The following is a 20,114-nucleotide window of genomic DNA, read 5'->3' as shown; positions in this document are numbered from 1 at the left end:
CATTGTATGATCAGTTTACGAAATTCGACATAACAGCTTTCCGCTGCCACCCTAACATACAAATTTAAAAAAATCAGTACCGTAAAACGGGGTAACTTTGATCACCGGGGTAAATTTGAACAACAATAAACTTTTCCACATTATTATCAATAACTCAGTCTATAGTTTGAATTTTTGAAAACTTTTTTCTGCATTTGAAAGCCTATTAATTGAGTATCGAATAGGCAAAAATTGGTTTGTATTTGAAATTTTTTTCAATTAGTAAAATTTAGTAAAAATCTTAAAATATCTATTTTTTACTAGGCTCGCAAAAAACAGCTCTCCTAATGATACCAAAAAGCATTTAGACGCAAACGGGTTGTTTAATGTGAAAGAACAACTTTTTTTTTGTAAATGACAGTTTTGATGCTATTTTTATAATCATTTAATGATAAATTTTTGATATTTAAAAAATATGAACTTTTTCCAAAAGTAAGTCCGTGTTGGACAAATGGATAGGAACCCTATAAAATCGTTAGCTTTGAAGAAAAAATTAGAATGGAAATATTGAGAGGGCCTACGGGAATGCGTGGAGGTTAAATTTCATTTGTATTTTGAAGCTTAAACTAATTACCAATTATTTATAATTTTTGCCCCTAAATGTAGGCAGCATTATAGTTATTTTTCAGTCATGAATATTTTTAAAATAAAACGTTAAAAATCAAGGTTAAATTGATAAATTAGCATATGTAAATATAATGAAGGTGATTTGTATCCTTTATGATCAAGAAATTTCATTAAAGCCGTCAAAATAGAGACTGATCAATGTCACCCCAAAGCATCAAATTTTGAACAGAGACGAAAACGATTTTTAAAACAAATTCAAAGTAGTCTAATAAATTTCTGCATCCATGTTTGACGTTTATAGGAGTCCAGTACTGGATTTAAAAATATGAAACATGCCACATTCCCCTTAACAGAAAAAATAATCGAAATATATTGAAAAAAGTGATCAATATTACCCCGGATTACGGTAAACATTTTTCTATGGCAGCAGATACAACACTTTTAGATAGCTTTCTGCCAAAAATTATCAAAGTTTAGACCGATAAACAACCAACTTAGTTCGATTGCTTGGAAGCTGCAAGCAAGGATTTTTTGAGCTGTAGAAGAGAAATCGATTTGATTGCCATCGTTTGTCTCAAACGAATGGGAGTGGAAACGAACTGCATTGATTCAAATCGCATTGACACACAGTGTTTTATCTCCCATTCCCCCATTCCATTTTTGTTGAAAACGTGACCAATGATCTGGAATGATGCGCTTTTTAGGGATTTATGTGAGCATGAACGCACAAGTTTCGTTACAAAAATAAATCTCTATTAAGTTCGAAGAAGTTCATTGTCGGAAGAATAAATAGATACGATCGCATCTTTCAATTGCACTGCTCGACGATGCTCTTTAAATGCTTTTCTGAGACGGCCACTGATTAAAAAATTCCGTATTCAATGAAGCTAGTTTTCAATTATCTGATCCCTTTGATGTTTGAAGTACATATGTTGAAAGACCTTTTTTTTCAAAACACCCACGGGAGATTGTGGCTCCATACTGTATTGCTATTGGTTTTTTTTCAATCATGTGGAAATTGAATCAATTATCTTAATTAATTAAAAATAAATGCGTTTATATTAATTTATGCACATTCTGATGATACTAAACACTTTGTTATTGATAACTTTTTATACTCATTGGTGTAGTATGGATTGAGCTCGTTATGACAAATCTAAATCGTTCTCGAAATTTTAAATTTTTGCTGCACGACGCTGTCCTTATTTTGTTCATCGAACTGATTGATGAATGCTTCGGTTTTGTTCGATAGCTTCAAGCAGCTGCTTTCGATAAGCATCGATTGAATAGATGCTTGACGAAATTAATGGCAATCGTTTTCCTCCAACCTGAACAGTTACATTGCTGAAGAAGGAGGGCGATCCCAGCAAAGGAGTACCGTCAAACGGGGCATCATGCAACAGCGGGGTTCGATGCAACATTTATATAAAACTACATTGAATCAATTTTTAATTTAATGTATTGTAATAAAGTTATCTTTTAATGATAACAAAATGATGATGACATAATTTCTCGCATCTTAAGCTAGTTGTTTTAAGTTTTTTATTTTTATCTAAAATCGAGCAATAAATGTACAAATTTTAACATTTTTTATGCCGAAAAAAACTTTACCCAGTATGACGGATCGACTTGATAAAACTACCTTCAAACTTTTTACAGGTTTCCTCATGTTATATCAACATTGTTGGTGTAAAAATATTTTTCGAACAATCACCCAATTTTTTTAAATGAATATTTTTAAAATTCAGTTAGGTGTTTGGGGTTAAATGCAACAAAATGCAAATCAAAGAAATACCTTGTAAATCTCGTTTCCATGTGCTGGAATATGAATGTTTTGCATCACGCGTTTGTAAACATTTAAATTTCATTCATCTAAACATTTATTTTTATGATTTCAGCTTGTAGATTTTTTCGTAGTATTATTTAACCCCTAAATGTATGCAGCATCCTTATTTTCAGAAAAAATGTGAAAATTTGTTTTTACAAACCCAAAAACTACTGCAATTAGTGTAGTCATGCGTAATGGTCTTTAAGGCATCGCAAATATATTAAAAACTATGAATTTTCGTACGTGTTCATAAGATTTTTCATTAAAATCAAAGTTTGTTGCAAGTTACCCCATTTTCTAAGGAGTGTGAAAATCGCATGTTTTTAGAAAATTAAAAATAACTGAAGAAACCAATAATTTTTTTAACTACGCCAATTTGATGCCCCAGCATCCTTAAAACTTTTGATGCATAAAGGATAAGATTAACTGTGAACATAAGTTTTTTAGAAGCCATTGAAGTTGAAAATTGTTGCATGTTGCCCCAGTTGACGGTAGTTACAACAGCTGCTGCCGTTGTTGGAAAATGATGGCTTTTATCGAGTCAACCACCTGCTCGACACCGATAATTGCCTTCTAGACCTCGCCTTCTGTTAACGATGTTGAACTATGACAGACATCATGCAGAATGCCCGGCAGCGCTCGTAGTTCCTTCTGTTGATTCCTGTCATCCTTCGCCATTGTTGCTCGTTTCCTGCAAACCAGAGCAGATCCTCACACTACCAAGCCTGACTTGAAAATCGTGGGTGGATTGGATGAATGTATTTTCTGCATAGTGATGTTATCATGAAAGTTTAAAATAGAATGCGTTTATTTCTCAGTTCAACTTGTGCAGAAACTCCTGAGGATGAAACAAATTCTCACAAAAAAGAATGGAATTTGGAGAAACTTTCATGGTACCTATCACATTAATTTATCAGGCATTCGAAACATGCGTAGGAGGATTTAGACCAGCATTTCATGGCCAATATTTCACTCCTCACACCCCCTTATATTGATTTACTAATCAAGATAACAAACTGTCTTAAACTTTATTCTGATTGAATAACTCTTTAAAGTTAGAATTACATGAAAAAATGTGGTAATCTTTATTTTAAAAAATAATATTAACTCTACAAACACTTTAGAAATTGTAATACATATGATTGGAGCGGAGATATGGAGTCTGGAACTAATTTTATGGAAGACGATAAATAGTTTTGAACCATCGTTTAGGTTTAGCTATAATCCTTTTTTTATTCATATTTTATTACAGGCAGTGTCCGGCACAAAAACGCTAATCCGCTAATCGCTAATTAGTCCGCTAACTTTCGGTTAGCGAATTTGTTTTCTCGCTAAATTTTTCTTCAGCTAGCGGATAAGAAAGTTCCGCTTATTTTTAGTTCCGCTAACTGAAGAACGCTATCTCTTTGATGTGTTAATTTGTCCATAGACTTATAGATCATAAATTCGGCATCATTCAGATTTGAAATTTTGAATCCGATCAGGTATTTAAAATTCTGGTTAAAGATTGATTTCAGAAGCAATTCGATCTCGATTTTGACTGGAATCATAGAAATAAGCGTCCTTTTGAATTGTCTTCACTTGGATTTATGTCTGAAGCATAATCCTTCTTTGAATATAAAAGAAATGAACAAGTTGTGAAAAATTGAAATTTCCAGAAGAAAATAAGTCAATAAATCAATGAATGAAAAACTATTTCGGACAAAACAAAACATCTACCTAAAAAAACCTTTGCATTAACAGATGTAAAAAAATTGATAAACGGGATAAACGGATATTTTGAAAATTTTTAATTCAAAAGTTTTTCCTTTTACTTTCCATCAAATTCGTAAACTCAAACTTATAGTGAACTGACGCAACTGATACGGACAGAAATATTACAAATAAGTTCGAAAACTGCCCCTATTGATATCCTTTAACAACTTTTTTAGTCAATATTAAAATTAAAGATGGCTGCAAAATTTGTTTTCTTTTCTTTTTCAAAACTTTCTACTATCGATTAGCGATTAGCGCTTTATTATAGAACGATAACTTTTATGCAACATTTTGCGGTTTTAATTAGCGATCGCTAATTTCCACTGAGTAAGCGATCTAATTAGCGCCGCTAACTTTTCAGTTAGCGATGCCGAACACTGATTATAGGTAGGGGGAAGTCGTCTACTACCGGACACTTAAGGTTTTTAAGCAATAACTTCAAAAATAGATTTTTGTAAATATTGGTTCCTCTACTGATTTGAAGAGTATCAATATTATGATCACTTAACTATATTAGAAAAAAAATAATTTATAACATATTCATATGGTAAGAGAAATCATTTCATGTTAGTTTTTTCTCATTTCCAAAAGTGTTGTCTATGGCCGGACACTACAAATTACTTCACCAAAGTTATCACCAATGGCACGAAAACGTAGCAAAATGACTGAAAACACTTGGACAGGTCTTGTGAGTATGTGTTTTCCAATACTGAACGTCCTATGAAGCCAGTCATAAAAGTTTTTTTGACAAACCAGAATGAAACATTTGTTTCGAAAAAACTAGAGAAAAATTGTCTATGACCGGACAGCAAAATTTAAATTATCTCAGAGGACCAAAATAGTATCGTTATTGAATCGTTTTCTTCAGTTAACCATTTGAGGGTGCTATAGAGATGAAAAAATGAAAGCTTCAAGTTGGAATCATCTATAATTTTGAATATTGTCCGGTCATAGACAACAATTTGGTGTCCGGTCATAGAGAAATCGCATTTTTTTTTATTTTCCTAATATTTCGTTTGAACTTCCGTTTTGTTATCTTATATCTACTGTAGTCAAAAGAAAACCAATCAACGATGTCGTTCATATGCAGTTGAAATTTTACAAGCCGAAAAAACTGACCGCAATACAAATGCAAAGTTTAGGCGATCCTCTCCGTACTACTAGGCAAAAGCTTTAGATGCCTATCATTGGTTTACCTTTTCAGATTGGATTACCCAATTTTGAATATCATATCAGGCTACTATTCACTTTATTTTCATGGTGTTAAAACATTATTAGGATATTGTGTTTTCGAAAAATCTATGTTGTCCGGCCATAGGCGATGTCCGGCCATAGACGACTTCCCCCTACACATTGAATGGAGATATATAAGAAATCCAGAGTTTCTCTAAAATATTTGCCACCTTTATCGTTTCATGTAAATATTATATTCAACTACGACAAACTTACTACTGAAGTTAAAATCTTGATTGTGAAAAAAATAAAATTGTTCAACTGTGTTTGAAAATATATTAAAGTGATTTTAGATAGAATTCTCGCTTTGTTTCTGAAAATTAGTTTAATTCAATTAGTTAATTAGTTTAATCACTTTAATTGTGTCTTCTGGGACTTTCATCCTATCGGATGATTCATCTCTTTTGTCAATTTAAGAATCCTTACTGCTGGCCGTATTTTTATGATTGATGAAAAGTTTTACAAGAGGGATTTGTGCGATCCCAACAAGCTTATGATCAAAACCCCCAAACTTATTTCAAAATGTGTTAGGGGTTAAACCCCCCCCCCCCCCCCCCTGGAGATTTTTTGAAAGTAAAATATTCACCGTAGTATCGAAAAAATACACATTAAAAGGTGTTTAAACATAAGTGTTACCAAGCAAGTCAGAAATTTGGCTCGCCTCCGGCGGAATTTTCTCTTTAATCTCAAGACTGGACATTTAATTTTACGACACTACATGACGTTCATGAGTTGGTACTAATTTTTAATTGCAAATTTTGATTAACCTATTGTATTGAAACTATAAACTTGAATTACAAAAACCATTCCTCGTCTTTAGTGTAGGAGTGTAACTAAACAAGAACAGAGTTTGAAACGAACCATTTTAACTTCAAAACTAATTTATCGAACACTAATCTTATACATCGACAAGTTGGAAACCATGAAACAAGTGTTGCACTCTCACAGAATTAGCAAAAAAAAATCTTATACCCTTCAGCTTTCTACAAAAATTTAATTGAAATAGAATCATTTATGTCTTAAAGCTGCTGTTTTAAATGCTGATATGAAATTTTTTTCAAGAAACCAATTTCAGTCTTAATTTTACATTGTTTTTGTTTTTCTCATTGTTTTTTCGATCAGCTTTTGTTATTGAAATTACTTTTCTAAATAGGTTAAAATTATTCAAGAACGCGAAACTTGAAAACAAAAACATAACATTTTGAAATAAAAGATTTGAACCAATCATCAACTTCATCAAGACTTCAAGTCACTTTGAGTTCTGCGATAAAAGTTATAGAAGTTTTCCATTAGTTTACTTTTTCTCATTTAAAGAATTTGTAAAGAAGTTTTAAACCAAATGGAATTTGGTTCTGACAATAAAGTCAAAAAAACTTGTAATGATATTGTTAGGGCCAATCCCTAAAGTAACTGGTTCGGTTAAGCCGCGGAGTCCCCAGGCATTGATTATTCGGATAACTCATTAACAACACGGCACTAATAAGATGATACGATCACAGGAAACATGTATGTATTTGGAGAAAACTCAAATCAAAACGCTCAACTTCAATTAAATGGACTGTATTTTCTGTGCGACCGACCGACACCGGCGTTTTCTAGGTAGTCTCTCCGTCTCGCTACTAACCAACAGAGCCCTGCAATAATGGGTTGAGTACAATTGCTATCGGTCATTCCTTTGCCTATACTTCTGCACACACGCACTAATCGTTGTCATCAATGCAGATGCATGTGGCAGAGATATAGCAAACGATACTGCTTGTGGCTGAGTGATGAACCATAATTGGTAGTCGATACGTTCGCTCGCGATGTTGATTTTTGGCGCGAACAGATATCTTTCCCAAGTTTTAAAAACTGTTGAATATTACTTTTTTAGAACATGCATCATCTTCATCATTAAAATATTATTTCTTATTTGAAAAAAATATAATAAACGAAATCAGGTTCAGATTTCTTCTTAAATGTAGGTTTGATAGTTAAACAGTTATCAATGATTGGTTTTAATTAGTACCAAGTGGATTCCCCGGAAAAAAAACTTTTGTATGAAGTAAATGCCTAAATAAATTGTTTTATGAATAAAAAAAAAGTTATCAAATCAATCTTTAAACCATAAACACTAAAATGCTGTTCCCTTGAGTTATCAATCAAATTCTATGAAAAAGTTTTTATAATGGTAAGTCGTGTTTATTGAAAGAAATATCCTTCTGTAAGAAACGTTATCATTTGCAACTTCATATTTTTTTTACAATTTTCAAATTATTGAACCAAATTTTATAGTACGGTTTTTTAAGTTTTTGAAATAAATTTATCGAGTTTTAAAGACAAGCTATTGAAATTTTTTTTCTCGATAAGTTTGTCTATGTTTTTCAGTTTTCATTTTTTATTCTAAAAACGATTTTTTCCAAATCATAAATTCACATTTCGAATCGCGATTAAGTTTATTTCAAATTCAAAATAGTACAGCGGAATTTTTCAATCAACTCTTCAGTTGAAAATGAAGAAAAGAAATCTCAATTAAGATGAATAGTAAATACAATGTAGGGAAATGAATCCAACTCAGATGAAATTTCAGGGACAAGATAAGAGAAAATCGATGTTGAAAAAAAAAAAAATGAAATGATGGGAATAGAAATAGACCAAGAAAAATGATTATGATCACATGGGAGAACTATTCCCTTCATTCCGATAGACATCGACACTCAACCAGTATAATATTCATACGCCAGGCTGGTCTCCTGTAGTAGAATGTTAATACATGGGCCCCGGAGAGGCGCAAGATGTGGGTTCAAGTCTCACCGGGAGACAAGGCGAATTTTTTTCGCATGTTTTTCAACATCGATTTTCTCTTATCTAGTCCCTGAAATTTCATCTGAGTTGGATTCATTTCCCTACAAAAAAAAAAAGTTTCGCTGACTGAATGTTTGAGTCAAGACCCATCTCTGGGTCGCAATTTAAAAATAGTAAATACAATTATTGTCATTTTCCCAGCAATGGTTAATGTTTTACCTGATCTGAAATTTATTTTAGGATTTAGATTTTTTTAAATCTTTGTTATGGAAATATTTATTTCAAATTTGAAAACTAAACTGGTTGAAAAATATTTTGAAGCAAATTTCAAGTTCAGCTTAAGGAACATCATTTTGAAAAGTTAATCAATGACTTCCCGGAAATATAATTGATTTGAAACTTTCATTGCGATTTGTTTTGAAAAAAAATAAAAAAAATTTATTAGTAAAATTTATTATTTTTTGAGTTTGTGTGATAATCATGAGTAAGAAAATGGTTATGAATTCAATTTCTTGTTAATTGTGTATTATTGGTATTATTATTATTTTTAGCTAAATTTGAATTTCGAACCCCCCCCCCCCCCCTCCATGAACGGGTCCTTCGCACGGGCCTGTCCTGGAGGATCCACTAGTGAGCAAAAATTTGAATAAAAGTGAAGGTTATTGATTTCGTGAAGTGACAGACAGCAAATCGAACTCTTTAGCGGTCACTTGGCAGCAATGTTCCTAAAATCAATCATTTTCGATTAGCCATGCTTTACTGCATTCAGAGCCAAAAAAATCGAAGCAGTCAATTTTTCCACTCCAACCAAATCATATAAACAATCATGCATGACAACGACGCTGCTGTATTTGATACATTCCCAATAAACATGATGTGGTAAAGAAGGACGCAGACTATCAGCCACGAACGTTCCGATGGTGATTGCCTTCCTTTATGGTTTTCAACCTTCAAAGTTCACAACTGATATGTATCAGTTCTGAGAGATGTGTAAAGTTTACAACATGATTTTTCGTTTTTCGCCTTGCGTAGAAGAACAAAATCATTACTAAGTGACCGCAATGAACTGTCCAGCATGTGCTACGGCATATTTCAACATGTGGTCCTGGCATTTCTTCAGATTTTCCTTCTGAGACATTCATGATCGTCTATCATGTATCTAGTTAGTGTTGATGTTCGACAATATTCAACGGATATTTTTTCCATCTGCGTATCACAGCACTCGGAGGTATAAGTATTCTAGCTTGAAACGAATCCTGATTGCTTTTCTTGAGCGATTTTCCAAACATTGCTTGGCAGCTTTCCAACCAGAAATTTTTCGTTGAAAAGTCTCGCCAGTACTTCCCGAAGATAAACAAGGAGAAAAAATTTAAAATTTTTATGTCTAGTCGTCAAGTACTAGACATAACATTTTTAATTTTTTTCTCCTTGTTTATCTCCGGGAAATACTGACTAACAATTTGTGGAAACTACAAAATACTCAGTCTTTCATAACGATTGACTAAATAAATGGCATAAAATACAAAGAAGACTGCCTCCAAATTCGACCGTTTTCATACCAAACTTTTCATTTACCTCAATTTTATTCAAATCTAAATTAAAAAATCACACGTTTATTGGAAACAAAATTTGACACATTCTATTATGCATGGAATGTTCCTTATACTTAAGAAATAAAAGATGGATGGATGAAAACTTTTTTTTTTCTCTAGGGGAGAATGAGGATACTTGATCCCTGGGGATACTTGATTCCTTAGATATATCTCGAAACTGGAATGTCTTACAAAGATCAAATGTTCTAGAAAAATGTGCCAAAATGTGCAAAATAACAATGCTTGTAGTTTAATTTTTTTTAACAAAATAATTGTTTGAGTAATTGAACTTTGTTTGAAAAATTTCACAAAATGTAACTTGAAGATCTTTTTTCATCACTTCAAAATGTTCCTTACATGGTAGAATTATGAAAATAATATTTGTTCCAATGTATCAATCGTTCGAGCGTAAAATCAACTTCATAATGCTATATTTTCAAAGTAATGGAAAACTCTCAACTTTTTCAAGAAAAAGTTTTCTAAAATGTTGATTATGGGTACAATTGATCCCCTAGAGTTGGGTACAATTGATCCCCCTTCCAAACGGCATATTCTTCTTCTGAATTGATCGTTATGATTGCTGATTACGAAATTACGAATATTTAATTAAAAACTAATATTTATCAAACAATTGTCTGAAGAAAAGAGCAAAAATAATCAATTTTCTCTTAATTATAAAAAATAGCGCCTTTAAGTATGCAATGTATTAGCGTTGAGACAAAGTTATATAATTTTCTTCTTATCTCTGCTATAAATTGTGAAATGAGAAAAAAACATTACCAAAATAGTCAATTAACATTCTATCTTGGGGTTTTGTTTGATTTTTATACAAGGATTAGGGCTTCCTGAATAAAAGATCACGTCTCCTTCAATAGGGGATCAAGTCTCCCCTAACTTCAGATAAATCGCAATTTTTTTACTCCCACGAAAATGCTTCTAGTTCATCTACGGGTACAAGTATCGTTCTAATTTTTGGAGCATAGAAACTTGAAGTTACAAGCTGTCAGATATGTCAAAGACGGCGAGTTGCTAATTTTTTCCAAAAAGATATGGCGAAAATAAGAAAAGGGGATCAACAGTGTTCGGCATCGCTAACTGAAAAATTAGCGCCGCTAATTAAATCGCTAAGTCATACAATGTTAGCGATCGCTAATTAAATTCGCTAAATGTGCCAAAAAGTTATCGCTTTAAGCTTAACGCGCTAATCGCTAATCGCTAACTGTTTACCAACATTAAGGCCGTAACAAATATCAAATTTTTCTTAAGTCAAGCACTTCCCCCTTTCGATTTTTTCAACTCCCCAAGGGGGAATTGGTAAAGTTTCAAGTATTTGATTTAAAATTTGATAAATTGATCGTATTTTCATAAAATTATATGAGCAAAACTAAAACTGTCAAAGATTTAAGGAGTTTTAACGAATCTCTGTATTCTATAAATAATAAAAAACAATTAAAGAAAGAGCAAAAGAACAGAATGTGAAAAATGTGAGCTAAATCTCTCTTTTTTTTATTTAAATTTTGGTTTAAAATTTACCCGATTTGTCGGTTTTGTGCAAAGTAGATAGTATGCAATTTTGTTGCAAATAATGTTTTGTGCAATTCATTTTTGTTTTGTTTTGGCATTATCTTTAACCTGTTTTCCCCTTTTTCAAATTAACAGGAGCATTGTCAAACGTGAACATTTATACAATCTCTATTTGAACTTACAACGAAGGCTACAATAGTGATTTTATCTTATTTTTATATGAACTGATCTGTAAAATCTCTAAAAAAAACTGTAATGTGAAAAATAAATAGCTCAACCACTTTAAAACAAATGCTGATATAGAGATGTTGAAAATAGTTTTATATTGTTTAACACCTTTTATTGTTATCTTCTTCTGTAAAAGTTGCTAAAAAAGTGCTTAAAGAGAGAAAAATGACACTAAATACAACTTTTTTCTAACTCTAGTACGCATTCCTCCAATGAATCCAATTAAGCAATCAGAATGATGCACAATGTCACTTTGACTTGATTAATGAAAAAAAGTTTATTCTATCACTAAAAATTCGAGAGATTGATACAAATATATGGGAGTTAGCGATCTTCAATTAGCGGAACCAAAAAATAGCGGAACTTTTCAATTCGCTAAATCATTCCAAACTTAGCGGCAAAATTAAACCGCTAACAAAAAGTTAGCGGACTAACTAGCAAATAGCGGATTAGCGCTTTTGTGCCGAACACTGGGGATCAAGTATCCCCACTCTCCCCTATATATTGTAAAACGAAATATATCTGGTCAGCTAGTGTTTCATCCTTCTCCGTGATCTGACCCATTCGCCAAAAGCTAACTGGAGACTGAATCAACATTTTGTGGTTGTTAATTCACATTGCGGTGTCTTATATTTACACCAACACGTGGGTGGCTGAATTAATGTGAAAAGAAGACTAACGCGTTTATTTGAATTTCGCCATTGCTTTGCTCCTCAAACTTTGGGGAAGCCCTTTTTCCATCCTCCTCCAGCAACAATGTGTCAAGCAATTCTTTTGACAGTCGTCTCTTAATTGATTCGCAATGAAGATTTATTCACTCATCGCGAAATAATCCGCGACAAAACTTCCTCAGCAGTTTAATTTTCAAATCATAACTTTCAAGTTAGCGGGTGGCACCAAAGAGTTTGTCTTTCCATTTCTGCGGCGGGCGTGTGGAAGATTGCGTGGGTGCGTGAGTCGACCGTGGAGCAGCATCAAAAGCAGCAGTTTAGTATTACCAGCAAGGGTTTCTGTTGAACCTCCTCTCTCGCTGCCAGCAGAGCCGTCGAAACCGGTTGGAAAACTTTCACGAGTACTTTTTGGATTGTTCCAAGGAGGTTTTCAAAGGTATTCCAACTTTTTGGTATCTCTTTGAACTAGACATTGGTGTCAGAATTTAATCTTATCGAAGAAAACGTTTCAAATAAATTCTGAGTATGAGAGAATGGAATCGGAAAATGTAACAGAACGAGATCTGGTACACAGAACTTGTGGGATCAAGTTCTACTGAATATTACATGACGATTCCTAGTTCTAATTTGTGAGGGATGAATAAAACCCCCAAAATCATCAAAGGAATTCCAGCAGCAAGTCGTAGAAATAATGAATATCGCCGTTGCCTAATAAGGACGAAACGCGCTACCTGGGAAAGGTGGTTCACGAAATTATTGATGCAGCAGGTCAAAGTGTAGAGAAGAGGTAGAGAAGAAATACTTAATGATGGTTTGCAGATAAAGGCCCCTGTCTAAGGCAATAAAATTTATAGCGGCTGACGAGTTCTCGGAAATTATCGCTGTCTGTTCTAAAAAAAGTAAAGTTGAAAAACAGTTAGTACGCGCTCGCCGTACGTTAATTTTATTGTTTGAGCCTACAAATCAACTTGAACTGGGGAAGGAATCGTTCTTAGAACCAATTTCTAGTTTTAAAGGATGATTCATTCATTTGAACTTATCTAACAGGCACAAGTTACAGAAACTCCACATGCGTATTCTAAATATTTTGAATTTCATCTTAATAGATCTGAAGACTTCGACTCAAAACGTAAGCATTATCAAATTATTAAAGGTGGGGAGAGAAACTTGGAAATTAAAAAAAAATCTTGTGAAAGATTCAACGACTCAAAGACGTGACGGGAGTAGATCTTTTGCGAGAAAATCATATCATTTACGTCTTTGTTCTCAATTTTTTGATTTCTCATGTTCCTCTAAGACTTTCCCTTCATTTTTCAAAATTTCATAGTTTCCAGGTACGGAATTTATCAAAAACATCATTTGAACACTTGATTTGATAAGAATTATACAATATTTAAATACTTTTCCATGAATTCAAAATATATTTCGTCCCTTTGTTTTTAATTTTTTTTATTTCCAAGGTTTATCATCTAAAAGGCAGTCTAAACGAAAACGATACGATATAAGTACTAAAGTTTGAAATTCATAATTCCGTTAAAAAATTATTATTCTACGAGCTGTTTATTTTCCGCTTGAGACAACATGGTTTTTTCGATTGTATGTGCTCTGAACGGCCTTAAGTAAAACTCATTTTTTGTAGTGGATGCGGGTTTCGAAATTCAAATTTAGCTAGAAATAACAAAAATACCAAAAATTCACAAAAATAAGGAAAATTATTTCTAAATCCAGTTTTTTACTCACGACCACCACACATACTTAGATAATAAAAAAAAACTTTTGATATAATTTAAATAAAAGAATCAAAATTTAAATCAATGTTCTTTACGGCAAGTCATTGATTAATTGTTCTAAATTTTGCTCCTTATTCTGTGCTAGATATTTGCTTGAAAATAAATTTCAAGCATTCTAGTTTACAAATTTGACATTATTTTTATAGAAAAATTTTCGGGTCAAAATTTAAAACTTCAGATACAAGAATAATAATAATAATAAATTTTAGTTCATCCTTATTACCATTTCTTTCCTACATTCTCAAAGTGAGGGTTGATTGTGTTCAAAGTCAGAGATAATTTTTTTTTTCATTCAAACTCCATCAATTATCAAAATAAAAGGCTAAAAAGTTAATAGTTGAAAAGCTCAATTTCTTAATATTATATTGCCGTAAATTGAGAGGGGACAACAGGTAGAACTTGTAATTGTTTAATAAACAGTTAAGATTAATATGCTTCCGAGAAGATTATGTTTTCAAAACATAAAAATTTAGAACTGAAAACAAATACCAACTTTATAAAAATATTTAAAAAATAATAAATAATTTCACTAGAAACTTCGATAATTTTATTTGCAAAATATAAAATTCAAAAAATTTATTCGAAAATACAAACATTATATGAAGATGAAGAATGTAAGTTTTGAGCACTTTAAGATTAGTTTGGAAATTAAAAAAAGGTTTTATCCCGTTTAAAAAAATTGTAGAAGCCTGCTTAACGATTTGATGCTTGCTTTAAAAAATATCTTTTTTTGTTTATACGTTCTTAAAATTCAAAATTCTTAAGTATTCCCGTATTTTTAAGAATTGAGAAAAGTAAAAAAATTAAAAGCAAAGCATAAAATAGCATTTGGTGACTACACAAATCTCTCATTTGCTGATACACGCGGCCGGATTAATGGGAAGCAATGAGAGCAGTTCCCCCGAGGGAAAAAAAGTATAACATTACTTTTGTCATACAGGTTTAAGTTCTAGAAAACTTAGTTTTTTTATAAATGGAAAACAATCGAAATTGAATCATCAAATATAACAAGTAATGGGGCCCGTGAAATAATATCTCGAATAGTTTCATTCTTGTTTCAGGTAAAGGGGCCCCTGCAGTAAGTATTGCCGATTTTTTTTTCCGTATTTATGCAAGCTGTGCAAATCAGAACAACATTTTTTGAAACCAGACAAAATTAGGCACTCGATTTCGAGTTTTTTTAACACAAAATCCGCAGAAATCTAAGCACAATCCAGATATTGTAGAATTTTTATTTTATTTTTATCAAAATACGTCAGATGCGTTCAAATAATTAAAAAAAATAATCTCATTGGTTTCATTTTTCTCTTGAAAATATTTGATATCTATTACAAAAGAGACTCTTACTTTTCCAACAATTTTTAAATAGTTACGAAGTTCTTATGTATTGCGCATATTTTCATATTTTTACGAATGATTTTTTTCTATGTTCAAGTGTGCAATGACTATTTCATAAGTAAACGAGAACTAAGTAAAATTAGAAGAGGGCTGATCATCAATTCCAGCTTATTAAAAAAATTAGCAAATTTTTTAACAAAAAATAAACGGTAGAATTTTAATGAAATCGAAGACAGGATGTAGTTATATTATTTATTGTACCTATCTTCCAGAACATAAATAAGCTCTTATATGTTTCTTACTAAATTCCTAATACGCCACAGTTCTGAAAACTCAACGAAATGTGGTTATATGGGCAACGCTTAAAAGTATTTCGAAAGTGTCTCTTAAAAAATAAAAAAAATAAATGAAAGCAATACCCAGCGGCTTTTTAATTTATCATCGAAACGGTTTGTCTTTGATAAATTAATCATAAAAACGTCATTCGAAAAACACATAAATTCCAATGGACTTACAATAAAATATCAAATCATATTTCTTGAATTTCATTCTACATTCATCTTACAAATTTATAACAAGATTAAAACCTGGCGAAATCAAGGCATTTTAACACAAAATCCGAAGAAACCTAAGTAGAATCCAGCGATTTTTCGAAGAAAAAAATCCAGAAGAAGGTGGAAAAAACACTTAAAATTTTAAATTTTTTAAATAATGGAAATAAATCCAGAAAAATACGGACTTGTTTTAGCAATATTTTGGCAATCGGGCCAGCCTCTAGTTTGCTTCACTTGTCCACTTTACTTTGATGACCCAGGCATGTCCAAAATTTTCGGGAAGTTTGGAATGCTTTCCCTACAATAAATAGCACAAGCTAACAAAATTCTGACAGCTCTTGTTTTTGTGAAATTTTTGGAAAAAAGGTTAAAATTCGTTAAAATAACTTTTGCCAAATCTCCCAAAATAAAATATTCAAACATAGGCACCAAAAATGTCCTAGCAAATCTCAAGTTTCTCAATTGTGTATTTGAATTTCATTTGCAATTTGTTTCCCTCATCTTGATTTGAAAATATGATTAAAAAAAAAGAGAGACTGAATTATGGTTCTGAATAAAATCTGATCTTAGGTTTTAAATTTTATTCTTGTACTTGATACAGATATCTCCATTGAATTTTAATTTATGTCTTTGGATATATTTTTTAAAATATTGGATGTTTTATCAGAGATCTTTTTGTTATTTCCCAATTTTCATAAGATAAACATGTATTTTGCTTTCGGTAAAGGACATGAAAAACATTTCAATATTTATCTTGATTTTTTTTTCTAAACAAGCGGATTCAAGTTAATGATAGAGCTTTTAAATAATTTGCTAATTTTTTTTTTTTGTTTATTTATGACAGTTTACCACCTTGTGGAGTAATTTGTTGTTTCAATTTTGCTTTTAACAGCTCTAATCAGAGTTTTTATTTTCAATAAGTTCATTAACTCTTCTTCAATGTTTGCTCGTGATGGATTAACAATAATTGTTTGAAGAAGAAGATACACATCAGAAACTACCTTTTACGCAGCCATTATGGAAAGTAGAAGGCGATGTATGGAACTTATTTCCAGTTCTTTTTATGTTTAAAATATGATGTATTCTCTAAGAATGTATATAAACAAAAATAAATTCATAAGGGCCCCCGATAAAATTTGCCCCGAGCCCCCCGTTGGCTTAATCCGGCTCTGCTGATTCACAAAGTAATACTTAATCATCAAAACAAACACAAGATGCCAAAACGAGTATCTAGATTCAATATTCGTTTAAAGTGTTGGTTTTAAAAATAAGTGTAGTACAATAATGCACACCGCGACAAATCAATGTAATCATTATGGCGATGATCTGATTCAACAAAATAAAATTTTCAGATGCAGAGAACTCATACTACCCCGGATGCTGTATTCAGATAGCAAGGAACAATTTTATGGGAAATCCTAATTGGCAAATAAGACTGATAAAATAAGGTAAAACATAAAAATTTCGAAAAAGAATCTTACAAAAGTTCATTAAAAGGTATAGAAGAGGTTTAGGCCGGTGCTGTCTCGCAATTCTTCCTGATTGGAGTCAACTTAATCGAGTTATGCAAATTATCAGTGCCAGACAGCCAATATCAGCCGACTTTGATACTGCTTAGCATGTCTATGTCATGCGATACTGATTTTTGATCAGCGACAATAGATTACAATGTCATGACCAAGTTCAATGAACGACATCATGCTTGCTATGACTTTTTTCTTCTTACAGCCAACAACTAAATTTTTTCAACTGTTGCACAACTTATAACGTAGAATCCCTTCCAACACAGCCATAACATGAAATTGAAAGACGACCGTATGTGTGATGCGAGTGGAGTGCAAAATGCCATTCAATATTGACATTGCTGCCTGACTGATATTGTAGCTTGGTCAATCAACTGGTAGACAACTTTGATATTCTTTCGATAACATTGACTACTAGACGTTGGTCAGAATGGAACGATATAGACTGAAATTTCCCAGCCTTGGTCGCAACCAAATATTTTTGAAAATATCTGTCGCCTACAAGCTACGCGTATTGCAGCAATCAGAAAAAAGAACCTCATTTTCCGCCCATCGCGGAATTTTCCCTTTTTCTCTTCTTGTGACCTTAAGAGTAAGTTCACTGGTGTTGGAAAAAAGTGGTAGAAATTTTGACATTTTGAAAATTTTACAATGCAAAAATGTTTTCAAGATCTTTGGACGTTGTATTTTTTCACAACACTGTTTCTATTTCAGCCGTATGTGATAGAAATATTGCTATTTTTGCATCACAGCATGCGAAACTACGACACGTGTTGTTAAAAAACTTGAATGCCACAAATTTTGAAAAGGTTTTTGCATGTCAAAATTTTCAAAATGTGCAAAAAGGGACAAAGTTTCAACCACTATTTCCCAACACCAGTGAACTTGCTCTAAAATTGGGCTGCGCCACTGCATTGCTGAGCAAGTTCACTCGTGTTGGAAGAAAGTGGTAGAAATTTTGACACTTGTAGCGCATTTTGAAAATTTTTCAATGCATTTTTTTTTTCAAGACCTGCTGTCGTGAAATTTTATTACAACACTGTTTCTAATTCAGGCGTATCTGATATAAATCCAGCTATTTTTGCATCACAACACACTATGTCTATAAGTGTTGTAAAGAACAAAATTGAACAAAATTGAACAAAATTTGACATTGTAAAATTTTCAAAATGTGCTTGAAGTGTCAAAATTTCTACCAATTCCTTCCAACACGAGTGAACCTGCTCTAAGCACATTTTCGTATCGAAAAATATGCTTGAGAATCACAATCGTTAAATTTGGCACTGCGTAAGTAAAAATCTGATCACACCGAATACCATTTTACTTTCCTTTACTTACAAGCACTATTTTTTCAATCACAATTAATTTATCCCCGAAAGCTGCTTTCCAAACTTCACATATCATTACACTGTACATCAACGTTATTCTATGGAATGTAAAGGAATTTGAAGTATCTACAATCCATAAATAAATATTTCAAGTATGAGAATGTCTGGACGAAACGCGCTACCGAAAAAAACACAACCGGACTCGTCCAAGGCCAACTGCGAATCAATAGTAGAACTTAGAGCAAGTTCACTCGCGTTGAGAAAAGTGGTAGAAGTTTTAACACTTTTAGCACATTCTGAAAACTTCACCATGCAAAAACATTTTCAAGATCGGCGGCCTTCAAGTTTTTTTACAACACGTGTTCTATTTCCGCATGCTTTGATGCAAAAATAGCAATATTTCTATCACATACGGCTGAAAATGAAACAGTTCTGTAAAAAATACAACTTCTAGAGATCTTGAAAACATTTTTACATGATAAAATTTTCGAAATGTTCTACTAGTATCAAAATTTCTAATAAAGTGATGGTAAATAGTTCTGGCAACTATACTTTTTTATTATGCTCATCGTGTTGACTATCTTGAGTAGTAAACACCTGTCATATAGCTACCAACTTGTTGATGTGTTAATATAGTATTCCAAGAAAGAGTTTTGAAGTCCCAAATTAATGGTTCAGGGTTTTTTTTGTATCAAGATATGAGTTTCTATAAAATTGAATTTCAAGCCGAATTTAACATTAAAAAACTTGTTCAGTATCAAGGCCGTTAAAAAAGGCCTTGCTACTGAATTCTCTGTTCAAAGGTTGTTGTCCATAGTTGCAAGTGAAATTCACGACCGAGGTGTTGATTTTCCAGTTCAATTTGCGGAGGGAAGCTGTTGATGAAACTCGGTGCTCACCAGACCGTTTGTAGGACCAAATTTAGCATCCTCCCCACGATAAAAAACCACCAATCGAAAAGCGAAACCCAATAAACCATGCCACTATCTCGGTAAGGACGCCAATTTCCTTTCGGGTATTTTATTCCCGATTGCCAGTTCGCCTGTTTGCTGGCAGAAAGTCAAAAGTCGGTCATCGTCTGTGGTCTAGGAAACGATTCTTCTTATTGGTTGGGCCGATCTATTGGACGATAGTTGAAAGGCCAACAGTTGGCAGCCTGAGGGAAACTTGGAAAAAGGAGACCCAGAGAAGACAATCACTGTTGGTTATTTTCGGGGAATTCGCCGGAAGAACGGTTCAAAAATCGATACTAAATATCTGGTAAGTTCCGTTACCATGGGAGAGCGTGAAGTGGCTTTACCATTTACCATTGGTCCATTACCGCAGCAACTTGACTGATGGTGGATTCGAGGAAGTCCGA

At 32.6% G+C, this 20,114-nt stretch overlaps 2 protein-coding genes across 3 annotated transcripts in view; one reads left to right on the top strand and one right to left on the bottom strand.

Annotated features, from left to right (window-relative positions):
• The window catches only part of LOC129750874 (G-protein coupled receptor dmsr-1), a 477,126-nt gene that overhangs the window by 39,453 nt on the left and 417,559 nt on the right, over positions 1-20,114 (top strand). The window lies entirely within an intron of this gene.
• LOC129752570 (uncharacterized) overlaps positions 3,099-20,114 on the bottom strand; it is a 48,402-nt gene continuing 31,386 nt past the window's right edge. The window contains exon 2 of the mRNA XM_055748343.1: positions 3,099-3,199. Within this exon, the coding sequence (XP_055604318.1) occupies positions 3,099-3,199 (101 nt within the window). The remainder of the gene's footprint in view (positions 3,200-20,114) is intronic.

This window comes from Uranotaenia lowii, chromosome 3, assembly GCF_029784155.1.
Source record: "Uranotaenia lowii strain MFRU-FL chromosome 3, ASM2978415v1, whole genome shotgun sequence".
NCBI lineage: Eukaryota > Metazoa > Arthropoda > Insecta > Diptera > Culicidae > Uranotaenia > Uranotaenia lowii.
The sequence above is the reverse complement of the archived record's forward strand: the minus strand, read 5'-3'. Positions and strand labels throughout refer to the sequence as shown.